Source organism: Phalacrocorax carbo, chromosome 6, assembly GCF_963921805.1.
Source record: "Phalacrocorax carbo chromosome 6, bPhaCar2.1, whole genome shotgun sequence".
NCBI lineage: Eukaryota > Metazoa > Chordata > Aves > Suliformes > Phalacrocoracidae > Phalacrocorax > Phalacrocorax carbo.
Window position 1 is genome coordinate 7250283 of NC_087518.1, and position 27066 is coordinate 7277348.

General features: G+C 37.2%; 1 protein-coding gene across 4 annotated transcripts in view; it reads left to right on the top strand.

The window, feature by feature from the left end:
• The window catches only part of SUCLG2 (succinate-CoA ligase GDP-forming subunit beta), a 137554-nt gene that overhangs the window by 53368 nt on the left and 57120 nt on the right, over nucleotides 1–27066 (top strand). For all 4 annotated transcript variants that reach the window (XR_010373297.1, XM_064453506.1, XM_064453507.1 and 1 more), the window contains 6 exons: nucleotides 10174–10273; nucleotides 10402–10492; nucleotides 16775–16927; nucleotides 17917–18006; nucleotides 20397–20493; nucleotides 26273–26434. Coding sequence is in view for 3 of the 4 variants with exons in the window: in XM_064453506.1 (XP_064309576.1) it covers nucleotides 10174–10273; nucleotides 10402–10492; nucleotides 16775–16927; nucleotides 17917–18006; nucleotides 20397–20493; nucleotides 26273–26434 (693 nt within the window). In the remaining variant the exon portion in view is untranslated. The remainder of the gene's footprint in view (nucleotides 1–10173; nucleotides 10274–10401; nucleotides 10493–16774; nucleotides 16928–17916; nucleotides 18007–20396; nucleotides 20494–26272; nucleotides 26435–27066) is intronic.

The window sequence follows — 27066 nt, forward strand, 5'->3', positions numbered from 1 at the left end:
TTTGAATCTAAATTCACCACCGTATCATTGATGAGCGAGATGTCCTTTTGATGGAATAATTAAGTCAAAATATTGAATTAAATATTAACAGATTCTTATAGTGGGTCTCCTCTTAACCTTTTTCCAAGATGAGATTATTTTGGCAACTGCTTCTATTTCACATATGTGATAAGTAAACAAAAAAAAGAGAGGGATGGTAGTACATCCTCTCTCGTGTTGTGCGTAGTGTGTTACTGGTATTATCTGACATTAAGTTATAAACAGTTGTGCTTACCGCAGATGAAACTTCATCTGCTGACAGTAGTTAATATTTACTGGTTGCCAGAGGGCTAAAACATTTCTTTTTGTACTTCTTAATGCAGTAGGGTTTTTTTATGAAATGCAAAGCTAGATACCATGAAAACTAACATCAGTAATCCTTAGAAGAATTTTAAGCAAACTGTTCAGGAAAATATATCCAGGGATAAATATGTTTATTATTCTGGCTGCAGTGTTTCCATGTTTTAAATAGATATTTCTCCATTGTTTTTTGTATTTCGTCGTCTGTTGTTGTCTTTAAACTCTTATGTGGGGAGCTTTCTCTGTTGCAAACTTGGGTAACTGTTTTTCTAGATCGGGAGCCCTGGAAATGAATGAGCTTTTGGCTGCAAGTCTCCTATTAGTTAACTTCCGCTTGACAGGAATGAAACATCAGAACTAATTCAGATAGTTTTCCTCTTCTTGGTTTTTCTTTTCACTCTGTGTGAAATTCATTGCTACTCCAGATGGCCAGAGCCATACCTGTTCATCACTTAAATCCCGCTTATATCTGCAAAGAACTTAAATGTTGCATCGCCTTGTACACGCACTCTGCCCGGCATCTCTGTTACTGGATTTTACTTCTCCATCTGGATTTTACACCTGCTCTCAGATGTCTGTTAGAAGCCGTGCTGGAAAAAGACTATTTTTTAAAGATGAGATAGTGTTTATTTTCATTGTGGAGTCTGATATTCTTCTTCAAATAGAAAATACCTCAGGAAATGAGACTACATTTAAGTGGTAAATACTGTGGTCTTAAAAATGTCCTCTTCTAGAGTATGTAATTCCTATCCGTAAGTAGTTCTTTTTAATGTGCAAAAGGTAAGGTGGTGGTGGGGACTTTTGTTGGTGGTCATTGGTTTTTTAGTTGCTTTGCAGGGCGGAAAGAGGGTAGGGGGGAGTTGGGGATTTTGGTGGGGTTTAGGGGGTGGGTTTTGTTTTGGGGGTTTGTGGGGTTTTTTTTTTTGGCAGGAGGTTGCAAATCAGTGTCATTTTTAACTCTTGCTTCAAAATCAGGGCCAGGAATCAAGGGCATATGTAGAATAGCAACTCCAAAATAATGCTTTCCAACTTTCTGTCTTTAGCACTACTGAGGCAGACATAAATTCTTGTATGTGATCATTTTCCCATCCAGATGTTTCCCAGATAATGACCAGTCTGCTGGGATTTTCTTCAGAGGATAAATAAATTATTTCAGCAGTACAGTGAAAACTTTGTGCTTAATTCCACCACATAAGTTGGGTAATGAATCAGAGTACTGGAAGACTTTTTGATACTACTGGGCTTGATTCAAATCAAAATACTGCCAGATTTGCTATTCCTTTTCATGTTCCTAGTTTTGGTGTGGATTGATTTATTTATAGTCTGAACAGCAAAATGTGCGGTATCTAATGCAGCCCTACACAATGAAACAAAAACTAAGGGATGTAAGGTGAAGAGGTAGAGCAAAATTATTTAATGTTAACTGTCTCTGGGAGAGAAATGTTAATTTTGCTAAAAATGTAAATTTTAAACTAAGAGCTGTTTAGTATTTTCATCGCTTTGGGTAAAAATGCAAACTGTAGAAGAGCTTTGGGTTGGGACCCTCATTAAGAAATTCGTTATGAAACATGTCAAAGCCCCGCTCAGGGAAATATTTATGCATGCACTCAAATGCCAAGCTGGCATTAGTGTATGCTTAAAGTTAAGCAGATAAGTATGTGTTTGATGAAAGCATCGGTATTGTGTCACTGTAAATTATCGTCAAGAGGAGAAATGGCCGTGGCTGATGTGATGCTGAGTACTGTGGAAGCAGGGAGGTCCGCTGAGGCTGGGCGGTGTGTGCGCATGTTAAGCTATCAGGTCGGTTTGTCCTGGTATTTATGAGGCAGTAAGAGATGATGCAAACCTTTGAAGGGACTTAGTCCTGCCCTAGCATTGACCAACTTGCAGAAGTTGGATCTAAACCTGTTCCACCTTCAGATGCCTCCCTCTTTAGCCTGTGGCCAGTTACTTTAGCATGAGCCACGTCTCATGCTTTCAAAGGCTGTTGATTTTGTGCCCAGCCACCACTGTGCGATGTGCTTCAAATTTCTTTTAGCTTTGCCCTCCATTTTGATGCTTATTTTTTAAGGATCTTGCCGGGCATTGCAGGCCTGTATGTAGAGACTGTGGCTGGCAAAGGACTAATTATCAAGTCTGTACTTGAATGGGTTTCACCTGCCACACATATTACATTATGAATTTGTTAATACTTCTTCAGTAACAGTGGTAACATTGCAGTTGTCTTTACTCTCTGCATATTTACTTGCTTTTTTACCATGTGAATCCCTTGGTTGCTTGCTTGGGTTTCTTATTTTGTGCTCCATGTTTGAAAACATCTACTACTACAACAACTCTTTTATGCTTAAAAGTGAATTATGAAAAAACTAATGTAAGTTCCCTAGTTTTTATATTTTCTACACAACATAAATTTTTTTTCAAAATCATCTCTGCAGTTCAGTAATGGATAAAGGAATTAGAATCAATCAGAGAAGACTATTTGTCTTTTGTGCCTTACACATAATCAAAAAGAATGAAATTTTGAAAGTGTTCCAGGGAAACAGGTGTGTGTATTGTTGCAGCTAGGGGCGAGAACAGTGTTTGTTCTTAATGACTGCTTGACTTCAACACCACAGATTGCATAAAACCTGTTCTCTGAGTTACATTAAAACAAATGGTGTTATGGTATTCAGTCAAGAATTTAGGACACAGGTGAACTGCCTGAGTCTGTTAACTTTAAAAATATGTTTTATTTAAAAAAAAAAAGTTTGCAGGATGTCTTGGCAAGGAAAACTTGAAATCTTTGTAAGCTTTAGAAAGTAAAAATGCAAAGAAAATTGTCAGTGTATTAATTTCACTCTAACTTTTTTCTTTGTAGTTTAGGGAAAAGGGAAGTGTAGAGAGAAATGACTTGCTAAAAATCTGGTAAAATGTCAAATTTTTAAATGACAGTGGTTTTAGAAAGCAAGTGATGTATCTATGTATTTTATAAGGAAAACAGGTACATTCCAAGTCTACTAAACCACATTATTTTGCATGCCTGAATTTCTCAGTGCATAATAGATTATTCTGAGACGCTTCCATGGTGGTGTCAGGTAAAAGGGTTCACAACTAATACACAAGGAAAAGAAGTCCTTGTATGCTTTTGCAGTCTTTTAAAGTGACATCGTCAGAAGAGGAGAAAAATAATATTGACTTGGACGTATTATAAAGAATGTGACAAAGTCTAAAAGTTGCAAGAATGAAACTGGTGGGTATAATGACAGAAGAACACTTAGCAGTTTGCAGGAGTTTTCCCTTTTTGTTCAGTATTTACTATGCAGCGTGGTGCAGGATGCCAGGCTGACGTTGCACGTTACAGAAAGTGGCCTTCTCTGTTTTACCCAGAGAATGGGTATTGCCTGAGAGCTGCCAGAAGCAGCTTTTGCTCACTTCTCGTTAGATTTCAGTCCTCTGCCACCAATGGAAGACCTTGTTCCCCTCCTGACTGAGTTTTCAAACCATGTCTCCTCTTGAGTTTGTAAGCAAATGTGACAAATAGTATTTTTTCTAAACCCTGTGTCTATTACAGAGGAAATCTGTATAAAAAATAATGAGAACTGAGGTTGAAAAGAGAAACTGTTAAAGGCTGGGAAGTATCAGAAATAAGATATCCCATGGAGTTTTAAACAGGCACATACAAGGAGCAATTTTAATGCGAGAACTACTTTTTTTTTTAAAATCCCTGCCTTAATGTGCATGTTTCTCCATGCATTATAGTGATGCTGCTGGATCTAGTGAGGCTCCATTTGCTGTAAAGTAATTTATCAGGTTTAACTTAAATGTAAGATGTGTGAATATTTGATTACTTTTACTCTGAGAAGGTTTAGGAGTGCAGTATCGAGAGTGAGCTTTAGCTTAGCTGATTTTATCTAGCTTTAAAATTTTTATCACTGGTGAAGTGTGTAGTAGTGGTTATGAAAGTAATTAATAACAGTAGTGACAGAATCAAGAGACTGACTAATTTATCATTATAGATTTTAATGAGGCTTATAATCTAGCAATAAATATACAATATATTCAAAAGTATGGAGTTATAAAAAGGATGATTTATTTAACTTTAATTCTAGACTAGTCTGAAAACCAAAGGTTGTAGAAACTAGGCATGTAAGAACATAATTCTTCTTGGTGTTACAGAGCAGAAGAATGAAAATAACAGAGGAAGGGAGTTTAAATTAAAATTAAAGGGGGGGGGGAATCTGTTGTTTAACTTCATTCTAAAGATCTTTAAGCACACCAGTAGTTTTGTAGATGTGGGAGGTATCTTCTTGTGGACAGCTTCTTTCTCCCATTTCAATCTGCTTACTTGGCAGAGCGTGGGAACTGTCTCAGGCTCTGCATCCCCGGAGTACTCAGAAGATGGGGAGCAGTGGAAGTGGCAGCGATACTTGCTCCTTGGGAAAAGCTGTCCCAGACTTCAGAGCAAGTTTGTGTAAAGAAACCCAAATGTGAAAAGTTGTTACAGCAACTTTAAGATTCAGTGTTCAATTTGGGAATTAGGCTTTTTTACCATTTTTTATTATTGTATTATGTTTATTGTGATCTTCCTTATAGCTTTTATTCTTCTCCCTTCTTTCTTGTGCTGAAGTAAGTATACCAGAGTGTCTCTGGACAGGAGTATTAATAAAAAGTAATAAGCACCTGACAGAATCTTGCCTGAGCAGTATAACAGAATGGCTGAAATTTGGAAAAGTAATTATAGCCAGCCTTTCCCAAAGGGAAGCTAGAAACTCAGATGGTAGTGGTACCATTAAAACAAGAAAGAAGCAAGCAACCACAATAGAACAGGACAGATGAGACCCCAAAAAATAGTTTTCTTCACTGTTGAATCAGCTAGAGGTAGGTTAAAACAAAACAAAACAAACACCCACCCAACAACAACAACAACAACAAAACCACAACCCAAAAACCAAACCACCAACCCAAACTTGACCCTTTCAGGGCTTGTGAGGGGAGCCCCATGTTTGGGAAGACAAGCTCTGAGCTGCAGATATGAGCTTTGGGAGAGGTCATCTAGAACCCTTACAGGTCACTTGAGCGTTTGTGGGTTTACATTAACACTGATGAGGAAGCTGGAGCAGCAACTGCTTGTAGGTGTTCCGGGTTTATTGATGTCTTTATAGCTCTTGTACTATCCAAAATGAAGTTGTCAGAATTGCTGTCAGAAAATGTCTGTAATATGTGCCTTGTTTTCCTCAGTTTCCATGTTCAGAAAGCTAAATTATAAAGCAGAGTGGGGGAAAACCCTTGCTTTGGGAAGGGAAGCTCAGAGGAGCCTTGCCAGGTAAATACATCATTAGATTGGACTCTGCCTCTTTGTAGAGGTGGAGAGTTTGGAGCTGGTTGGAGATTCATGTACCCTGTCTACCTCTTTCAGGACTTTGGGAAGGGGGATGTGCTCAAAGAGCTCTGCTCATCAAGCACAGCTTAATGACTTTAGGCGAAAAGGGTGACAAGCAAAGTTCTTGAAATTAATTAATATCTGCCTAACCCCACTGGGCTGGGGTCCTCCTTGCGTACTGAAGGACAGAGGAGCCTCATCAACACCTGCTGCCTTTGTGGAAACGGCTCTCATGTGTTTATAAACTCAAGTGTTTATGCTCACATTTGGGTCAGTAAGGAGATGGTGCTTCTGCAAGACGTTGATTTGGCGTGTCCTCAGTTTGTCTTCATTGCGTCGCTCCCACGACACTGAGTTGCTTCCATCGATTTTGCAATGTGCGCTAAGCTCATTACAAGAGAGATCAGTGCATTTTCCAGTGATGCTTTGCTGCCTCTGCAGTACTTACGGTGCTGCCGGGGTTTGGAGTCAGCCCTTCTCCTGTGATCAGTTGCCTAACACTGGGCTAGAAATACACTAATGTAATACTGAATCAGGTTCTGCATTTTTAAGAGGTGCAGACGCTAATTAATTTTCACAGAGCCCCTGCAGATAGAGAAGCCGAACTGCTGAAAGTCCCATGGTGAGACAGAAATGTGATTAGGATTTTGTGTGAGCCCTCCTCCCTTTCGGTCCTGTGCTCTAATTCTGTAGTGTAGGATGCCTTGCCAAAGTACTCCTGAGTACTCTCTGATAGAAAATCTTTGGTTCATAAACAGGCAAGAGTGATGCATATTACCATGCAGTCTTACACTGTCTGTTCTTTACAGTAGTTTATTTTTGATAAGCTATGGCATATTTTAATGTAATTGTTAACACGCCTAATTTGCAGTCACACAGTCACATCAATAATAATGGAAAGTTGTTCACAGGTAATAAATTAGCATACCATATAACTAGCAGAACTATGATTCTCAGTATATTGTTTCATGTTCAAGAATTCAGTATTTAAATATACCCAGCAGTGGGCTGAGAACAAGCTGTTCATTTTTGCTGCAAGCAGTACCGGTGGACCAGAGTAATCATAGCTCCCAAAAGCAGGACTGATTTTATTGATTTTAAATAGGCTTTCATTATAGAACCGAGCCTATTGCAATTGCGGGGAGTATCACCACCATTTGTATTCACAGCGCTGACCGAAGGGAAGATGTATTGTTGGATGCAATGTAGAGGATGCTTGTCCCTCGGAGTGTTAGATTCTGTTGCGCTGAAACATCTGAATTTATTTAAAAGAAAAGTACTTAAGGCTTTTTTCCTGTGTGGTTAGATTTAATATTTTTTAGAAATGTGGTTAGACCCAACTACAGTTATGACATTTTAAACTCTGAAGGCTTTTGTGAGGAGGAAAGGTCTTGCTTATTTATTGGCATCTGACTTGGGGACAAGCTGTATTTTGCTCCATTTTTTTAAAGGACCCTTTGGAAATATTCATATCTCTCATTCTCTGTAGATTAATATAAAAAAGACAAATATAAGATCCAGTGAAAAAACTGTTAAGTCTGAGATATTAATATATTCAAGTTATAATTATTTAAGAATACATGCTGTTACCAGAAACGCGTCATTAATCTGCATGGAGCAGTTTGCGACTATTTGCTGCTAAATTAGTGACGCTTAAAAGCAGTCTTTTTCTGTATAGTTTTGAATAATAAAGAAAATTTTAAATCGGTGACAAAAAACAAAAAAGCCTCTATGCACTCTTAAGAAGCAGTCCGGTTGTTTGCGTTTGTTTTGTTGTGTGTTTTTGGTTTAGTTTTTGTTGTTTGCTTTTTAATTTACACAAAGGCTTGTCAGTGAGTGGACATAAACAGAAGTTCATTGAAGCCTTAATGCAGTGCTGTTTGAAACGTTGCACTATATGGTAGTGAAAAGACACATTGCTTGTGCTAGGTTCTCATCAAATCCAGTATTTATAACTACACAGCCCTGCTTAGACATTTCTCCAGTGCTACTATAGCAGTTTGGAAGGGTGCTAATGGAAATTAATCATAGCTTTTTGTTTTTAATGGGTCTAACATCGACTTTGCATACTGCTTTTTAGATCTTTTTTTTTTTTTAATTATTTATATTAGAGCCTACAAGTGAAGGCGAATTACTTCATATATTCAGCTAAAACCACATTTTTGTTTTGGGGTAGTCTTTCATAACGTGATTTGGGAATTCAGGAAGGAGATAGCATAAAACCTTTGTGTGAGCATTTCTGGAAATCGGCTTTTTAAATAAAATGGTGACATTAAGTAGTGAATCAACTTGGTAAGTACTGAATGATCAAGCCTAGTTACTGCAAAATAAGATCTGGCTGGTTTACTTCGTTTTACAGAGATTGGCCAAATAACTATTGAATTAAATTGCTTCCTGTTGGTTTTCCCCCAGGGCAAGAAGAACTTGCTGTACTGCGCTCTGCTGAGCTGCTCTATTGATTAGTTCTTCAGGTCTAATCTTTACACAGTTATGCTTACTTTCTAGTGTGTTTGTTTATGGTTTTGATAGTTGTTTTTCTGAAGTTATTGTATTGCCTTGATAGTCCTCTAGTGGATTATAAAAATGTATACATTAATTCCTTTCTCTAACTTCATTTCCTGTAGCCAAAGGAAGATAAGCAGCACTTGTGTGGTTGGCAGTGAGGGCAATGATCGCTCACATAATTGATAACACATTATCACTGACAATCAAAACTCACATTGTCAGGATGGTTGGCGCCCAAAACCAATCTAATTAAATGCTTGCACCATCTATTAACAATACTGTATTGCACTCTATCACAACAGCTATTGTGATTTTAGAGTTTGCTGCTGCAGGTTAGAAAGTGATTTATAGTTTTAATTCATCTTAATAATTTGTGTGCTTAGGCAACACTTGATATAAAACTTTTTGTTGCATTTAAATTTCCTTGTTATCTGCCTCGCAGTGCCATGAATAATAGGGAGCCCAGAACATGAATATATTGGAACGCATGAAGTATTTTCAAGGATAGTGCTTTTAAGGTTCAGAATGATGTATGTCAAATGTTACTGAATGGATAAACATGTGGAGAGATTTTGCCTTGAGAAGCTTGGAAATCAGGCATCTCTGAGTACGATACCGCCAATAGCTATACTGAAAATGTGTTTCTGTCTTAATACAGAAATAGAATATTTATTTCATAATATGTATTCTATCACAAGACCCACCTTTTTGGTTTTTTTTCCTAGTTGCTGAAATTTATTATACTGGAACTTTGAAATGAGGCTGTGTCAGAGCTTGTCTGCACCAAAAATTGTCACGCCTCCAAACATATTTAATCATCTGTAAAATATTTTTATGTATTACGAGCCTAGAAATCCTGTGTTTGTATGAATGAAAGTATCCGTGTCCTCTGTACCACTTCAACAGTAGATCTATCAATTTAATGAAAAATTCTCATGTGTTCCTGCATACTTGCATACAGTGTTGTGGTTCAAGGTGTGACCTAGTCCAAACATCACTGAATTCAGAGTTTTTGACAGACTTCAGAGGGAATTGACTCAATCACAAAAGGATAACAATGATAGCCTTTTCTAGGCACCACTTAATGATACATTAATACTGGGATCTCAGACTTTGCAGAATACCTGGCGGTGTTATGACAGACGTGCAAAGTGACAGTATTCAGTATTAATAAACACCTTACAGGCACCTGGCAGGCCTTTATGGTTCAAGAAGCTGTTATGGTCCATGGAGCTGTAGAGATCATGAGTGATGTTTTTATTTGGTTGTTTTTTCTTTTCCTGTTTGCCCCCCATTTTACTCCGTGTGTCAGGATTGCTTCTGTTTGGAACGTAGGTCTTGGTGCAGTTACTTTAGTCACTGTATCTTGCTGCACTTTCTTGTTACTAAGGTACTGTTGCACTCACATCGCCAAAGATTCAAGTGATGCTTCACGAACAGATGAACATGTTTTCAGAGCTACTGCCCTTGCTCTACACTTACCTGCCCGTTGGAGATGGGGATTTCTAATTTTAGGACCACATCCATTGCTTTGCTTACATGTGTTCGGAGGAAGGAATGGAATATATTTTATTTCCTTGATGAGCTTTTGTTTGTTTTGCATTCAAGACAAAATATGATCTGAGTCATGTTTTAAAAACTGTGCCAGAGTGCAAACTGTCAAACTGTATGCTGGTTGTATGGTTTATTGTGCAGGCCATGTAGCATTAATAGCATGGTTTTGATCTAAATAACAACTTATTTATCCAGCTAATAAGTAGTGCATGTTCAGCCTTTAACTTCCTTGAACAGTTCTTTTTTGCAAGGTTGCTTTGTCAAAACGCTGAATTGACTCTTGTTTTGTTGCTCACCAGTTATGAACAACTTCTCATTGTTTTTAAAGAGTCTAAAGTGGAAATGCTTTTTAAATTTACACTAACAAGCTTGATAAATGACACGCGATAGAATAGCAATGTGTTTTTCTTTTACAGAGGCAAAGGAAATTGTTCTGAAGGCACAGATTCTGGCCGGAGGGAGAGGAAAAGGTGTTTTCAATAGTGGATTGAAAGGAGGAGTCCATCTAACTAAAGAGTAAGGCTTTAAAATTGAAAAAGCATAAATACGTTGCTTCTGTTGTAATATTCAAGCTGTTTACAATAGCTATGCGACTGTTTCTTTTAATATATTTCAGTAAACTAACCTTTTTCCTTTGTTTGTAGCCCTAAGATTGTTGAACAGCTTGCTAAACAGATGATTGGGTACAATCTGTCAACAAAGCAAACTCCAAAGGATGGTGTGACAGTTAAAAAGGTAAGATTTTTGCCTCTTAAAAGTAGAGAGCTGCGTTCAGCTGCAATTTTGCATTAATATGCTGGTGTGTATGACATAAATTAATTTTTTTCATTCCTTCTCCAATGCCTGATTGATTGCACCTAGTTGATGGTAGGAACAAAAATGTTACTTTTTCTTTCTTTGTGTGTATGTATTTTTGTATATTAATTTCAGCATACCCAGCAGTGGAAAAATAAATTCATTTCTGCTACCTGTGTTGAAGGGAATCCTTTGTCATAGGTTCATCCTTCATCAAACACATACTGAGTGCTAGCATAATTGTATATAGCATTAACTGTACATGCTTATTGACATTCTGCTTAGAGAAGTAATATATAAACAACTACCTGTAGTAATAATACTATCTCTCTTTCACTCACCCTCAGCTTTGGGCAACTGTTATTAAAGACAGGGAGAGATGACTTTGCATGAGGATGATCTCAAAAAACAAAATGTATCTAAAAGTAGATTCTTCCTAACTTGTTGCAGAAACAGAGTAAAATGTGTCTATGGTAGCGGTTCAGCTAAAACATGGTAATTCATTTACCCACGATGGTGCATACTGCAGGGTGCCAAGATTTACTGCAGCATAAACGTATCAGCTCTGTATCAGCCTTAATAAAAGAAGCATAGATTAGCCCTTCAGCAAGACACTCCATTACCTTAGTAGAATTCTGTAAGTCAGCAAATCCTAGCAATTGCCTATCTACAATGTAATATTTGCCTCTCTTGCTTTGTTTTACTAAGCAAGGATCTTCATACAGGTATGTATTGATGCCAGGAGATAATTTCCCATGAGCTGAAAAGAACTGCAGTTCGCTTTTAATATGTTGTGAACGGTTTGGTATATTAGCATAGAAGGGGAACGCCCATCTGGAAAGATACTCTCTAATGAGGGCTGGAGGAAGGTGCACAGGCGGTTCTTCTCTTGGGGAGCAAGGAGAGCGGATTATCATCACTCTTTACAGTTGTTGTTAAAAAGAAATACTAGACATTAAAAAGAAGGAACAGTATCACAATTAAGGCATGTCTGTCAGAGATTGTGATAATACTAAGGCTATAAAAAAGGATATATATTTTCCATATTAAGGCACTCTGCTTTGAAAAACTTGTATTGTAAAAGCAGCTTTCTCTTTTAAATTCTTTGGTTTTATTCTTTTGCACTAGTTGACCTACTTTGAATACATCAATACAGGAAATTTCATTCTTGTCTGAATGCAAGTCTGTTCGTACACTTATATATTCAGTTCTGAAAAAGAAACTTCTAATTTTCTTCGAAACTGAAAGGGAAGAAAGGTATGGGTGTTGGGGTTTTTTGAAATTCATTGTTCAAAGGATTTATATTAAGACGATTTTTGTACCACGTATAGAATAACTGTAGGTGGTTTAACTTGTAATTGCTTACTCCCCATCCACATGTTGCTTGTATGAATAAACAATGGTCAAGAGTAAGCAGTTGGGTCACATGTGAAGTTTAAGGTGAAGTTTGAACTACTGAACTTCAGTTATTTATTTTGGTGGTGCAGGAAAGTATATAATCTTGATAGACTGTGTATTTTTCCTTTACTATAGAGTTATAGAATCACAGAATGGTTTGGGTTGGAAAGGACCTTTAAAGATCATCTGGTTCCAACCCCCCTCCCATGGGCAGGGACACCTGCCGCTAGACCAGGTTGCTCAAGGCCCTATCCAGCCTGGCCTTGAACACTTCCAGGGATGGGGCATCCACAGCTTCTTGGGGAAACCTGTTTCCAGGGCCTCACCACCTTCATAGTGAAAAATTGCTTCCTTAGATGTAGTCTAAATCTACCCTCTTTCAGTTTAAAGCCGTTACCCCTTCTCCTATCACTACAGGCCCTTGTAAAAAGTCCCTCTCCAGCTTTCTTGTAGGCTCCCTTTAGGTACTGGAAGGCTGATAAAAGGTCTCCCTGGAGCCTTCTCTTCTCTAAACCACCCCAACCCTCTCAGCCTGTCTTCATAGGAGAGGTGCTCCAGCCCTCTGGTTATCTTCACAGCCCTCCTCTGGACTCACTCCAGTAGGTCCATGTCCTTCTTATGCTGGGGGCTCGAGAGCAGAGTAGAGGGGGAGAATCACCTGCCTTGACCTGCTGGTCCTGCTTCTTTTGATGCAGCCCAGGATATGGTTAGCTTTCTGGGCTGCAAGTGTGCATTGCCAGGCCATGTTGAGTTACCTGGAAACTTTTCAGGACACAGCTTGCAAGTATTTTGTTACTGACGCATGATCAACTGGTGTAGTGCTTTTCACTGGGAGAAGTTAATCATCTGTTGTCATAGACTTCCATTCTGATTATAGAGTTGGCTTTTAAAGGCCCTGGGCCAATTCATATTTTCATCACATACATATGTAACAAGGTATAACAATAGCATGTTTTATGATATGCAGCAGGTAGTTAATGCACAGAAAACACTGGACAGATTCTTCAAGCTTGCAAAGTGAGGAAGTAGAGAGTTAATAGGCATTTTTGTTCTACTTCAAGGCATATTCTCCCTATGTGCATGTAAGAATATGTGTATGTACATGTAGTTAAAAATTGCAGTTCACAAAGAATAGATAGAGCATGTTTTTACGTTTTGTGGGTTTTAAGCTTTTTGATGTTCTGGGAAGTTTGGGTGAACTCATGTTTTAAAAAATCAGGTAATAAACGTCTTTAGTTATGAAGTCGCTTTCTGCAAAGCAAACAATGAGCTAGTGTCAAGTCAGGGGGTGGAAGTCACATACCCTTTACAGGTATTTGTAAGGAAGGAATAAAATATAGACATTTTCTACAATTAGTATAATTATGGAGAAGAAAATGGAGTTTTCAGCTTTATTTGTCAGCTAGTGCCCCTACTACAGAATTTAAAGCATCAATTTAGATTGATGTTTCTTAAATAAACAGCAGTCTCCTCAGCTCCCCTCTAACTTGGAAGCTATTTTGTGAGTTTACATAAAATCCTCTTATGGCATCTTGGAATTTGGAGAGCCTGGTTATCTGAGAATACAGTCTTCTCTTATCATGACAACCTGAGAATTTGCTACCTGTGTTTTCTCTCCAAGCAATAACAGAATTAACATTTTGAATATTTGATTCAGTAGAAAAGAGCTGTTATAGTTACCCTCATGAAATTAGATGTGTGACTTAAACTTTGAGGTAATGATTTGATTTTGAGAAGGAAAGCTTGAAGTTATCAGGAATTTTTAAAGAAAACTGATTTTCCCCCAGGACATTTTAAATATAAACCTGATGTGGTAAAATAGATAATGATGCTTCATATTCTTTATTGTAAGCAAAACAGACAAATTATGAGAAAAGTCAACAGTAGGTTCAATTTCTCTAGTCTTAACTGTTCATTAATGTGTTTGCATTAGTTTTGTCATGTGAATGATAGGTAGACTCTAACAAATAATATTTAAAGACCTTGAACACCAATTTCCCTGGCTGTGCTCTGCATCAAACGGGGAGGATGGTGAAGGAAAGGGACTGTGTTTTGGGGGAGAAATGAGAGATGCTGCACAGTCGGACAATTTTTACTATACAATAAGCCTGCCTACTACAAAGGAGATAGACTTTCAATAGTTTTGTGAATTAAGACAGCAGTATTTGACAATGTTGACATGGTTAGTTAGCAACAGTGAGGACAATCACTTGGGTCAGAAGTAGTAGTTGAAAAGATACCTGATTTAGCAATGTAAGTTCCTGTTGTGTGTTCCTGCTGTGCTTGCAAATGAATTCCTTAAGGCTCGTTGAGTGGATTCCCATCCTACGTCCGGCCCTGATCCTGAGCACTCTGCAAACTGTCTGAACAACTCGGACAAGATCCAGTCAGACCAGCTGGTTTTATTGGATCTATGGCTAAAGCAATTGACTCACGTTTTTCAGATACACTGATGCAGGATATGTAAGAAGGTGAAAACATGCATACAGGTAAAAAGACTAATAGTAGCAAATCAAGGGTGCTTTCCGTAACTTTGCTTATTAACCTGATAAATCTTGGCAGGTAGCCGATGAGCTATATGTTTCTGAAGTTGGCTTTTAGCATCCCTTTATAGTAGCCTAAAATAGGCAGATGCTTTTAAGTAGTATGGTAGTTTTCTAGATTCTTGTTGTCTCCTTCAGCCTAGTTTTCTTTAGTTTGCTTTTGAACAGTCGCGTATTTGAACTATTCCTTTATGTCACCCTATGTTCTATGAATAAAGCAAGATAAAAGTAGAAGGAAACTGAATTACTATAAAGAAAATTTCTTCGGAGTCTAAAAATCCCATAAAGATATAGCATCTTTCCTTCCATTCTGAGCACAGAGGGCTTTATTTAATTCCTTGTCTCTTACTTTTTTTTCTGTTCTGTTAAGATGTACAGCCTGGCAGAAGGTAAGTACATTCTTTCTTATGTACTCCAGAGTAGAACGTCAAAAAAGCGACTTGGGTGAAAGTATAGTGCATCTTTCTTGTTTATAGTCCTTGAACTATGAAAACCCCAGGAATACTTATTTGATGGAACACATCTTGCTGGGTAGGCAGGGTTTTAAGACTGCAGGTGTATACATGCCTCTCAGCCCTAAGGAGTTTGAACTGCTGACTGATAGAATGAATTTCACCTTATGGTTCATTCAGAGTGTTGATCTTTGTCTACAATTATTGTTCAAAACTGTCACTTTATAAACAGAACATCTTAGGAAGACACTGCCACTTATTCCTTTTTAATTATATTAATTATATTAATCTTAGGGAAGTGATTTTCCTGATTTCTACTACTTCTGTTGAAAGATAGGAGATAGTAGTTCTGCTAAGGAAGAATGTAGTTGATTATGAGAAGGAGAAGCTGTGGTGCTAATTAAGTTGCAGAGGTGGCTGCTCAACTTCCAGGTTGAAAAGCAAAACCATAGTGCAGAGCAGAACTGCGCTCTTTGTACCTGAGAATATGGCACTTGTTATGATCATAAGGAACGATTAGTAATGATCGTATGCAGGGTGGTTTTTGTTGGTTTTTTTTTTTGTGTGTGTGTTTTTTATGTTGTTGTTTTTAAAGATGAAGAATATTTGAGGGAATTCAGTGTTCTTGCATCAAAACATAGTTTCGTGAGTCCTCTGCCACATGTAAAACTACTTAATCTCTGAAATTTCTTTAATAGCTATTGCTAAACCAATTGATTGCAAAAATCAAGAGTTCAGATGAAGGGGAAGGTATAATTATTGTAGTACTCAAATGAAAAGGGCTTTGGCATATTTTTGGGAGGAGAGAAAATTGTAACAAAGGACTTCTATGGGCCATTTCCCCCCCCCAATTTTTGTGTGAGTTCTTGTAGATTCCAATCATGTAGGATTTGAATAATCTTTTTTGTTGCGTGCTGAGGTATCTGTCAGATATTGGTACAAAAGGGCTCTGTAGTTTATAGTAATAAATAGAAATGAGCAGCTTTTTGGAAAAATAAATTTTTATTTTTCTAGAATATGCCAGAAGGTACACATCTGCCTGTCTCTCTTAAACTGGAAGTAAAAAGCTGGGTGGCAGAATTATCTGTAAACCCATTTCTTTAGGAAATACTTAGGCAGGGCAGGAATTCAGTGCTGAGAGTATAAGTGTAGGATGGCATTCTGTCAGAATGAAGGGGAGAACTTAAGCCCAAAGCCTTACTGTTAAGGAACAGCGCCACTGGTGCAGTGCATCAGGAAGCCAGCGTACCCTCCTTTACATCTATGTGACTTGCAAGACTGTACTCCCTTGTGACTTAAGTTTTTCTGGGGGCAGTGTGTTAAAGCGCTTGTTGGGAATAACAAGGCAATATGGAGGTCCCCTTTACGGACACAGCAGCATCTCCAATTCTCTTTTTGGGAAAAAACTCAACTATTTGGTGTTCCTGGTTTACACTGCTTGTTGCATACCCCAGTGAGGACAGCGGCATTGGGGGAGTCTCTTATTTAGGGAGAGAGGATTTATTGGGGGGGAAATCACTGGGTTGTAATATCTTGTAAAAGCAATGAAACAAACTTTTTCAGGACAGCGAGTGTCAAACTGCTGCATTTTAAGGCAATGCAGAAAACGTGAGCCATAATGTTCTCTGCCTGATCACAGCAGAGAGAAATACTGTCCCTTGTTGGTTTTGTTAATTTTTAATTGCATTTTCCATTGCAAAAGATTTTACGACGTTTGCTACTGACACCTCAAGGAAGTAACGCTATGTTCAAATTAAGTGTCACCGGCTAGATGGACCAGTCAGAACTGTTGCTATGTCTTTTTTTTTTTTCCCTGTATTAATTTTTAGGTGATGGTTGCAGAAGCACTAAATATTTCCAGGGAAACATACTTTGCAATTTTGATGGACAGAGCCTGCAATGGACCTGTTATGGTTGGCAGTCCTGAGGGTGGTGTTGACATAGAAGAAGTTGCAGTTACTAGCCCAGAACGTATCTTTAAGGTATTAAAATAACATTTTTTACTACAGTTTTTCCTAGTCAGTTATCCAAAATAATATTTTTCCCCCCTTTCTCCTTCCATTTTTCTTTCTTCCATGTATGGAACAAAGACAATAAGAACCATAAAAATTGTGTTTCACCAAATAGGGGATCAGACCTATCATCTCGTAGATGAATGAATCATGTTTAACATCTGATTTTATTAGTGTTTGTGTCTCCAGCTCGATTTAGAAAAAGAGTTTAAATCTGGCTGTTACATGATATATTAAACTCAATATCTGAAATGTTAAATGAGTGAGCTTCATTTTCAGGAAGGTACACAGTTTTTTCACAAGTGGGTCAGTGCCAATATGGTTATTGTTTCTGTGGTTGGTTTTTTTATTAACTGACAAAGCTGTTAATTATTTCTTTGTACCTGGATGACTCTTGCATCTGAAATACTGTTGTAGTAGCAACTGTTGTAGTTGCTTTCTTAACGATGACTACATTTAACTATTTTTTTTTGGTTACTGTGGCATGATAATGAGTGGACAAGCTATTCATCTGGGAAAATAATTGATACAATCAAGTATAATTATTCAAAAACTTGTAAAAATATTTAATGTGCATTTTAAAATTATATAAACCTCACAATGTTATTGGGCAGTGACACCATTGCCTTGAAAATATTCCAGAAGATGTCATAAAAATTAACAGACTAAATATTTGTCAACGCCATCTGTACAGTAATTAAAAGTGAAAACTGATGTCACATTGTCTTGTCAGCATGCCACCCTGAAGAATTATATTTTTTTTGGAAGGACTGCTTCATAGTTGGTGTGGTAATTATAACATACCCTATAGGCAGCTGCTATAGCCTCAGTCTCAGAGAACTTTGGCAAACAGCCATGCTTTAATTACTAATTTGCAAATGTATACTAAGTGTTTTCCTTTTGAAGTTATAAATCTCCATTCAGATTGAATATTTATATTTATGCACATTCTCTTACAGGAGGAAATAGATATTTTTGAAGGTATAAAGGATCATCAGGCATTGCAGATGGCAAAAAATTTGGGATTCAAAGGGCCTTTGCAACAGCAGGTAACTCAATCTACTCCCTCAGTTTTTATTGAAGACATTTTAGCCCAGCTATACAGTAAATGCTATCCAAATAGTCATAAAAGGCTAAGTGACCATTAGATCAGGACTGTTCTGACATTTTAAATATTAAATTGCACCTATATAATTGTCATCAGGCTTTAGCAATTTGAATAAGGTCCTTATCGTTCCAAAGTGAAAGTCCCTGGTCTTTGAAGCAGTTGATGACAACATGCTGCTACACCACGTGGGATTTTTTTGATTTCATTGGAATTCCGTTGGAGCCCAGTGAATTACATGCATAGAGCTTTTTTGGAAGTTTTGACCTTTAATGTGGGGAGAAGTAAAAGTGTATCTGTCTGTGCAATTGAAATTTTTTTTTCCCCCAAACTTCAACTCAAACCCAGAAGTCTGTGTCTATTTAGTATCTTTATATATATATATAAGAATTCCATTTCCATATTGTGCACAAATATGCAAGATATTTTGCCTTTATGTATAATTTTTCAGAGAAGAAAAAGCTTGTTTAAGCTACTTTTGCCTGGTTTTTTCCATAGTATCAAACTGTCGTTTTTGTATAACTCCTTTATTTTTAATTCAGCAGTTTAATTATTTTCTATCCCAACTGTGCAATTAACAAATGCATAACCATTAAGTTGATTAACATTTGAAGACTTAGCTGTATATCTAATGAGGAGGAATGATTGTGTAGAACCTTCCAACCCTTGAAGAGTTCTGGTACTTAATAATTAACAGCAATACATGGACTTTTCAACAATACATTCAAATAATGCTGCAGTGAAGGCATTTCTTTCCTTGTGCTATCAACTCAAAGGAATTTGCTGAAGCATAGGGACATAGTTTTTATTCAGACAAATCCTAGTATTTACTTGTACATTTGTGTTTTTGGGTTAGGATTTTATGCTTTGCCTCAAAGTGGCTCAGTACTTGTAGACCTGGAGAAGGAGAAATGCTGACATTAAGCTGCCTGATTCACAGAGGTGCTGAAAGATCGAGCTGCCCTTAATAAAAGTTAAGTTTTTCTGGTGATCTGTTAAAATTACAGCAGCATACTGGGGCAACAACAGCTTTTCAGGTTGCCCAGAATCAATGTGTGGTTGCACAGTGGGGGACTTCCTCCGTAGCGTCACTGTTGGTAGCCTTACCCATGTGGTATTAGGACAGTTTGTCAACCAGAGTGTCCATACCAAGGAAACTGCTGCCTTGGTGGGTGCAGATTTATAACTGATTTTTTTTTTTTTTTTAAAGTTAAAACCACTGAGAATGCTTCAGCTGATGACTTTTGAGCCGGAAAGAACTCATAAGCAATTTGTATACTGCTTCCAAACTGTAATTCTTTAAAGAGTTTGACATGTTGGTCCCAAAACCGGGCAGAGCCCTCCAGGTGCAGCCTTGCCAGCACTGAGTAGAGGGAGATCGGAACATCCCTCACCATGTTCTTCCTGGTGTAGTGCAGTAACAGCGTCGAGTCTTTCCAGTCGTAATGTTTTCCTTTCTTATGAATGATGTGAGAGAAAGCTGGCTTCTGGGGTTTTTATTCTCATTCACTTTGCTTATTAGGAGAGGTTCAAAATATTTTTGGTTTGTGTACTTCAGTTAACTGATCAGTAATGAAGGAACAAATTTGAGTGCCTCTTTATTAGTGCACTTCTTCATCTGCAAACTTATTTCAGCTAATAGGTTGTCAGTGTGTAATGAACCAAAGGGATTTTTTTATGCATGTTCATGTTGCTGCTGTTTAAGTTCTTCTATTAATGGAAGAATGTTTTCAGAACAAAAGGCTTGGAAGTTAGTAGTCAGCCACAATACTTTCGGCCACAGAACGAGTCACAGAGATAGATGGTGTGGAACAATAAGGAACAAGCAAGAGTATCTTGTAAAAGTAAAGAAGCATGCTTCTAACATAATTTCTTCAAGGAAACATTTAGACTGATGTAGGAAGGAGAAATATATGTTTTTTTCTGAAGTCACTAATGTGCACATACTGCTTTATGGTTTCTGAATTTAGACTGATTAACGTGAATGCAAGTTAGATCTCAGCATACTGAAGAATATGTCATTATGAACTGTTAGGCACTTTCCAAATTAAACTTGTCATAGTAATCGTGCTGTTTATTTTGTAGAAAATCTCCAGTTTGTGTAGTCTTTAGATGCACATTTACTAAATGTTATGCAGTATCATGATGCTGCATTATAGCAATTTTAGATACTATACAAATATGATTAAGAAAACAGAAATAAAAGCAGCAATTATCTAGAGCTAGTGTGCAATTTAATACATTAAAAATAATCAATAATGGTTTACCTTTGCCTTGAAAACCTTAACTTTTATTTTTCTGTGTGGTAATTGTACATCGCTTGATCAAATTTAGGCAGCAGATCAAATTAAGAAGCTGTATAATCTTTTCTTGAAAATTGATGCCACTCAGGTTGAAGTGAATCCCTTTGGTGAAACTCCAGAAGGGCAAGGTAAGAAACTGAAGGAAGCAAATGAATGCATTATAATTCTTTATTTATGCAAACTATAAATTAAATTGCATGGAAGGCTGTAGCAGCAGCTTTGCATTAATTTCATTTTGTAATGTAATTTAAGCAACAGTCATAAATATTCCCATGGCAGATTTTACATTTCAATACCTTTTGTTATTTCATTCAAAAACTGGAAGTATCGGCATCTACATGTTACGCTTGGTGAGAAACAGAGGTATTTTCTGCTCTTCTGCTCTTTGTACAAAGTTGGGTTTTTTCTTGGTTTTGATTTGTCTTCGATATTTTTTTGTTAATGTTGCTAGAATTCCTGAGATTATGCAGAAAGAAACTTGTTATTTTACATTTGTAAACATATAGATAAGTTAAAATCATAAGTGTATGACTGTGCAACCTGCTAGAGCACAGGAAAAATTCCAGCTGGAACAGACACTGAGATACGTCCTTTGGGAAGAAAAAGGGTAATAGATCTGCCTCCACCCTGAATACAGGACTAAGAAGGTATAGGGTAAATGAAAGGAGCTGGGTTAGCTTTCTTGTCACTCTAGTAGTAGGTTTTCCATCTGAAACCCTTCCTTCCATTTGTCATTTTCATCCAATTAGCTTGGACAAAAAGAGAAGAGGGACTAAAGATGCCTGTGGTACACTGACATAGAGTAGGGCTGATCCAAGCGGATCATAGTTACCACCTCACAGTTTCATTTGATGGCAGACCATATTTATCCTTGCATTCATCCCTAATGCCAATATTTTCTGGTGTTCATGCCCCCTCCCTTTTTATTTCTTCTCTTTAATTTAAATAGATAAAGGTGAGAAGTTGTGGAGCTTGGGGGGAGCTAGCTGAGACTTCAGTGTCAAAGGCTGCTGTTTACAAGGACGAGTGACTTTCTAGTAAAGGCTCTACCTATAATATCATTTTGTGACTTGAGAAAAGTCCTTGACATTGGGAAGTGCTGGTGGGTGTTTCATGACAAACATTGATAAGGAATACTCAAGAAAGACAATTCCAGGTTTTAACCAACTTTATAAGATAAGCCTACACATTAAAGTGGAAATTAGAAAATGGCAAGAGAAAGCTTTTGCGCATTTTAACAGACATTAGGAATGTGGCTGCTTCATTGCAGTTCTGGAAAATTTTGGAAAAAGACCACTGCTATGTCAGTTAAGACCATGAGCTCCGTATAGGAGTCAGTACCAACTGAAGGAATTAGCATTTTAAAAATACCTTTTATGTGCCCACAGCTAGTTGGTAAAGTAAACAGCTTTTCACTAAAAGTCTGTGTTTTTGGCACAGCTGGTCAGGAATTCAAAAGCTGAATTGTGGCTAGAAACTATGCAGTCTCTTCCAATTGTCCAACCTTCTTTTTTCCTTTTTATTAACAAAACAAATGCAAAAGAATTGGCAGACAAACGTCCACAGCTTAAAAGGAAAATTCTGCTGGTAATGTACTCTGAAAAAGTGCTAAAAGATATAAAACAAATCCTGCCCCACCCCATTTTATTAACACATCTTATAAAGTGCTGTTCTTTGTTATAAAATGGGCTCCGGGACTTTAAAATGCCCTTTTCTAAAGTGGTATTTTAAAAACAAATACAAAAAGGAATATCTTGTCTATTAAAATATGAGGATAATTCAGAGACAATAACAATGATCAAAGGTGTGATCAGTTGGGTTTTTTTACCATAATGAGCTGATTTCAGGTTAAACTAAATTTAAAGAACATATTTATGAACTAAATGTATGCATTCTGCTTTTCAATCCTTTTTTTTCCCCCCCTGGGTTTCTTCAAATTCCTTCTTGGTTGTGTTTTTTGATGTTCTTGCCACAGGAATCCTTTAGCTCTCTGGATAGAGTTTACCTCATGAGAATGATTTCCACCAAATGCTTTAACTCTTTATTTGAGAATCTTTCACAGCGTTGTGTGCTCAGATTTCCAGCTCATTTGATGTACCATAATAACATGCACACTGAATCAATAGTTTGTGTTGTAAACATTACTCAGCTTAATAAATGTAAGTCAAATTCTGAGCAACTAACTCTAGGGCCATTGGTTCTTAAGCAATTTGTGAAGTGTGTATGGGGGGTAAAGAGACAAAAAGCCCTGCTGTTGACCAGTGTAGTTCTACTGTAGCCTGTATTTTAAATGGAAATAGACAAATTGCATTCAGAACCTAATAGACTGTTGTTTTTCCCTGCTATTTAAATAGATCCACTGGCTTCATTAAAATCAGTTGGGAATGAGGTGAGAAGGACATTTTCATTTTGTGTTGCATGGTGAACTTAAAGCAGAACAATGAAATAGGGCTTTGTAAAATGAATGGTCTGGATTTTTCATGTTCTAGCAGTGTGCAACGCATGACACTCTTGACCTTTTGAGGATGAATGGGACCTTTAAAGTAGGTGTGACAAAAACTGCTGGAACTTCCCTGCGAATAGTGATGCTCACTTCAAAGCAAATTCATTAGTATGTTTGTCTGCTATGACTGATGTACTTACCAGGTTTATTCTGTGGGTTCAAGACCACTGATATTGTAAAACCCAAATTTCCTTCCTCATCAAATTTTTTTTACTACAATAATTGACCAAGATACCTTAACAGTACAGGGCAGTATGGAAGGTACTCAGTAGTCCTCATGCTCAGTCAGGTGTCAGAAATTGGGATGTCAGTGACAATTGCCTTCTATCAGGCAGAGAAATGAGCTTGAGGGTGAGGTCTTTGTGCCAAGACTAGGCTGTTCCGATATTCATGCTTGCTAGTTCAAAATGAGCTCAGATGACTAGTATAGAAGGACTTTACTACCCTGTTATTTAGGCAGAGCAAAGGGCAAAATCCCCAGTTCAGCACCTACATCAGCTCAGCCGTGTAAACCTGCAAGGAAGACCTTTAAGTGTGTCTTGGGTATCAGTGAGTGGACACTGTAGTCCTGTATAGACACCGAGAAGGAACTGTGAAGGGGAGAGACAGCACTGTCAGATAACAGAGTAGGGGCATCGCCGAGGTGCGGAGGACACGTTTGGCTGGGTACCAACACAGAGGGGGGGATTGGTAGACAAGTAGGGACAAGTGAAGGAGAGGACAGTTGGGAACGAGAGGAAGCAAAACTAGTGGTCCTAAAGAACCATGGTGGTACTAACTTTGCATCTTTGCTAGAGTGCTATGAGGTGGCACTGTGGAAAAAATAAACTGATTTGGATAAGTTGCCAGCTTAGCTTTTCTGGAATGACTGTGCATATTTAGTGAGCAGGGCTTAATTTGAGGGATGGTAGGAGTTTTTAATGCTGTTTTCTCTGAGGTATTTCCCCATGTGTTTCACATCCTGGAAGCTGAGGAGCGGAAACAGAGTGGGTTTCAAGCTGTGAAAGCCATCTTACTAGCAGACATACATAGAAGTCTTCCTGTGCTTATTTCTTTTTTGCTAGCAGTTTCTCCATCTGAAATGTCTTAAAGAAAAATGAATATAAAACAAATGGAAGAACATTTGAGTAGCTTAATGCAGTTATTTCTAATGATAAAATATAAGTCTCTGTATGAAGACCATTATTCCTGTCAAAGTAATGGTTAAGATGGATTTATTTCTTGCTGTGTTTTGTGTTTTTTACTTGTGAATTTCCATAAGAAAATACATTGTTGTATATATTTCCTTTTGTTTAATTTAGTAGCAAATTCTATGTTGACACTATTGGGTCAGAAGCCTATAACTGCCAATTTCTCTGGGTTTTTTTGTTTTGGTTGCTCTTAGTGTAAGTCGTTGAATTGGCAGATGACAAAAATCCTACTCTGCTAGCAAAATCAACAGAAATACTCTGTGAATATACATGTTGAGCCTTCTTTGATATTCGTTTAGAAGAAAAATTTCATTTGTATAATCTGTCATGCATGTAACAATGTGCTTTTGATGATGCAAATGGTTTGATAAATATTAATAGGTGTTTTTCCTGCTACTTTGTACAGCATGGCCTTTGTTAAAGATGAATGTTGTGTTGAAATGAGATTCTGTTAATGTGACATTGAGTATGTTCATGTCTAAGGTAAAACAGAGCTCTGAAACTGCAGTTTTACTCTAGCTTTGAGTTGTTTTAGCAGTTTAAGGAACTGAAAACTTGACGAAGAAAAATGGTACAGGTTTTAGTCCATTGTTAAAAAAAAATTAAGGCGGCTCTAATACAGTAGAAGCGTATTATGAACGTCAGACATTTCTCCTTTTGGCAGATTCTCACGTGTTGGTTGACCAGGTAAGATCTAGACTCTTCCAAGAGGGACTTATTGTACACAAACCCTCATTAATGGTTTCCTGAAACTGCAGTCACTGAAGCTAAATATGATCCTATTTTAATTTAATCTGGTTTGGTTACAAATCAAATGTATTTAGAAAAACCACAAAACCCCCAGCAACATCAGCAATCCAAAACAAGAAAACCCAATGCAAATCAAGATGTACAATTGAGACTCTCCTATTTCTGTGCTTTGTTTGCTGTTTACTTAGATATTTTCTCCTAAGTTAAGCAGTTGGACATTAAAAAAAAAAAAAGGCATTTGTAAACCAAGAAAGGTTGTGTGATTAGTTATTTCAGTTGATGTGTATCTATATCAAAGACTAAAAATTGTCTTTGCAACTAGAGGCCAATTAGAATTAGAGACATGTACAGTGCTCATGAGTGGGTGCCTGTGTTCCATGTATGCATTTCAATAGCAATATGAATCAAAACACTGCAGAAAGAAAAACTATCTGATTTTTCTGGATGCAGCTTTTAAAGGCACTTAAATCTGGCTGGTTTGCATTGAGAAATCCATTATAGTTCAGTTAGTAATTATAATCTGGATATAGTACAAATCAAATTACTTAAAAAGTAAAATGTAATATATAAAATACTTATAAAAATATATAGTCTTACATTTACTTAGTAGTAAAGTACATAGTACATTTACTTAGAACATTTTAATCTAATGAGGTGCTTGCCTGTGCAAACCCATAGAAATAATAAGTCAATAAATAGGCAACTAAGCATTCACTCTACATACATTTCTTTTACTGTTTGTGTTTATGTGAATATTATGTCTGCCAGCTAGTCTTTGGTATCTATTGTTCAATATAGTCAGGTTTAGCTACTTTTCAGTTTGTTTTTACAACCATAGTGGATGCTGACATTGATGAGAAGTTTTGTATTTACTTTTAAAATTTTCTTTATTTAAAAGTAATCTTTTGATCATTTTTACCATATGTTGGTTTAAAGTTGTTTTAACTTAGATCTTTAGGGAAATAATGTGTGTATAGCTAATAACGTTATAAACTAAAAATACGGCTAAGGAAAGCATTTTGTCTTGCTCAACTTTAAATGCATACAAGTTACCAAACATTGCTTTGGATTGCTAACCTGTTGCCTGTTATATCTGTCATACTTGCAAAATACTGAAAATAGACTCTTTTATGAAATTACTGCAGACCATCTGTCCACATCTTAAAAACTACCTTCATAACTAATGGGAACGTCGTTTAAAGCAAACATAGAGGATCATCCCTTGACAAAGGCACATGACTGTAGTGTGGAGGCGCTTGCTGTACCTTTCCTCAATATAGGATTTGAGGCAAAATTACCCTCCTATACTGGACCAAATGCTAGAAGTTCAGCTGATTGTATGTTGGAAGCAGTATCAGTCCCTAAGCGACCCTCTCCCCCTCCCTGCTGTAGTTGTAGTAGTATTTCAGAAGCTCTAACTGTAATCTCTGAATGCCTATATGTTGTTTTATATTTTTTCTCTAGTTGTTTGTTTTGATGCCAAGATAAACTTTGATGACAATGCAGAATTTAGGCAAAAAGAAATATTTGCCATGGATGACAAGTCTGAAAATGAGCCTATAGAGAACGAAGCTGCCAAATATGACTTAAAATACATAGGACTGGATGGAAATATTGCTTGCTTTGGTAAGAACAAATAAATCCAAAAGACATTTGAAGACAAATTCATACTTGTTGAGTGTATAGACTCTGTTTACATGCTGACATTCAATCCACCCTTGACAGTATTTCAGTCTATTTTGCTGAGGTTGTCTGTCCTTCCACTAGTTCTTGCAGGAATGAAACTAAAATTGTGTTGAAACTGTGATGAAGGCCACAGCAGCAGACAGGCAGGGCATGTGTGATGCCAGAGAGAAGACGGGCTAAGGGAGAAGCCTGTGGCGTTTCTACGTTCTGAAATTTTAAGCTGATGCAATTGGTCTTTCCAGTAATTAAAACAAAACAAGAGAAGTCATCAAAATTTGATCATTACTTTTTAAAAACGAGACTGTGTTACTCAGAAGGCACTCCAAAAATGTGTGTGTAAAAACATGATATTCCCATTTACAAATGAACTGAACTCCATTTCCCTTTAAGGAAAGCTGTTAAAGAAGCTGCTTGGTTGTTAAAAGGAAAAAATAGTTTCTTATTTTCTTGAAGTTTCTGTAGAACAGAAATTGCTCTTGTGTTTAGAAGAGATAAGTAAAAAAGTCAGCTATGCTCTAAATAATTGTCATTTTGTACGAATTCTTTAGCCAGTACAACATTTTATTATGCAT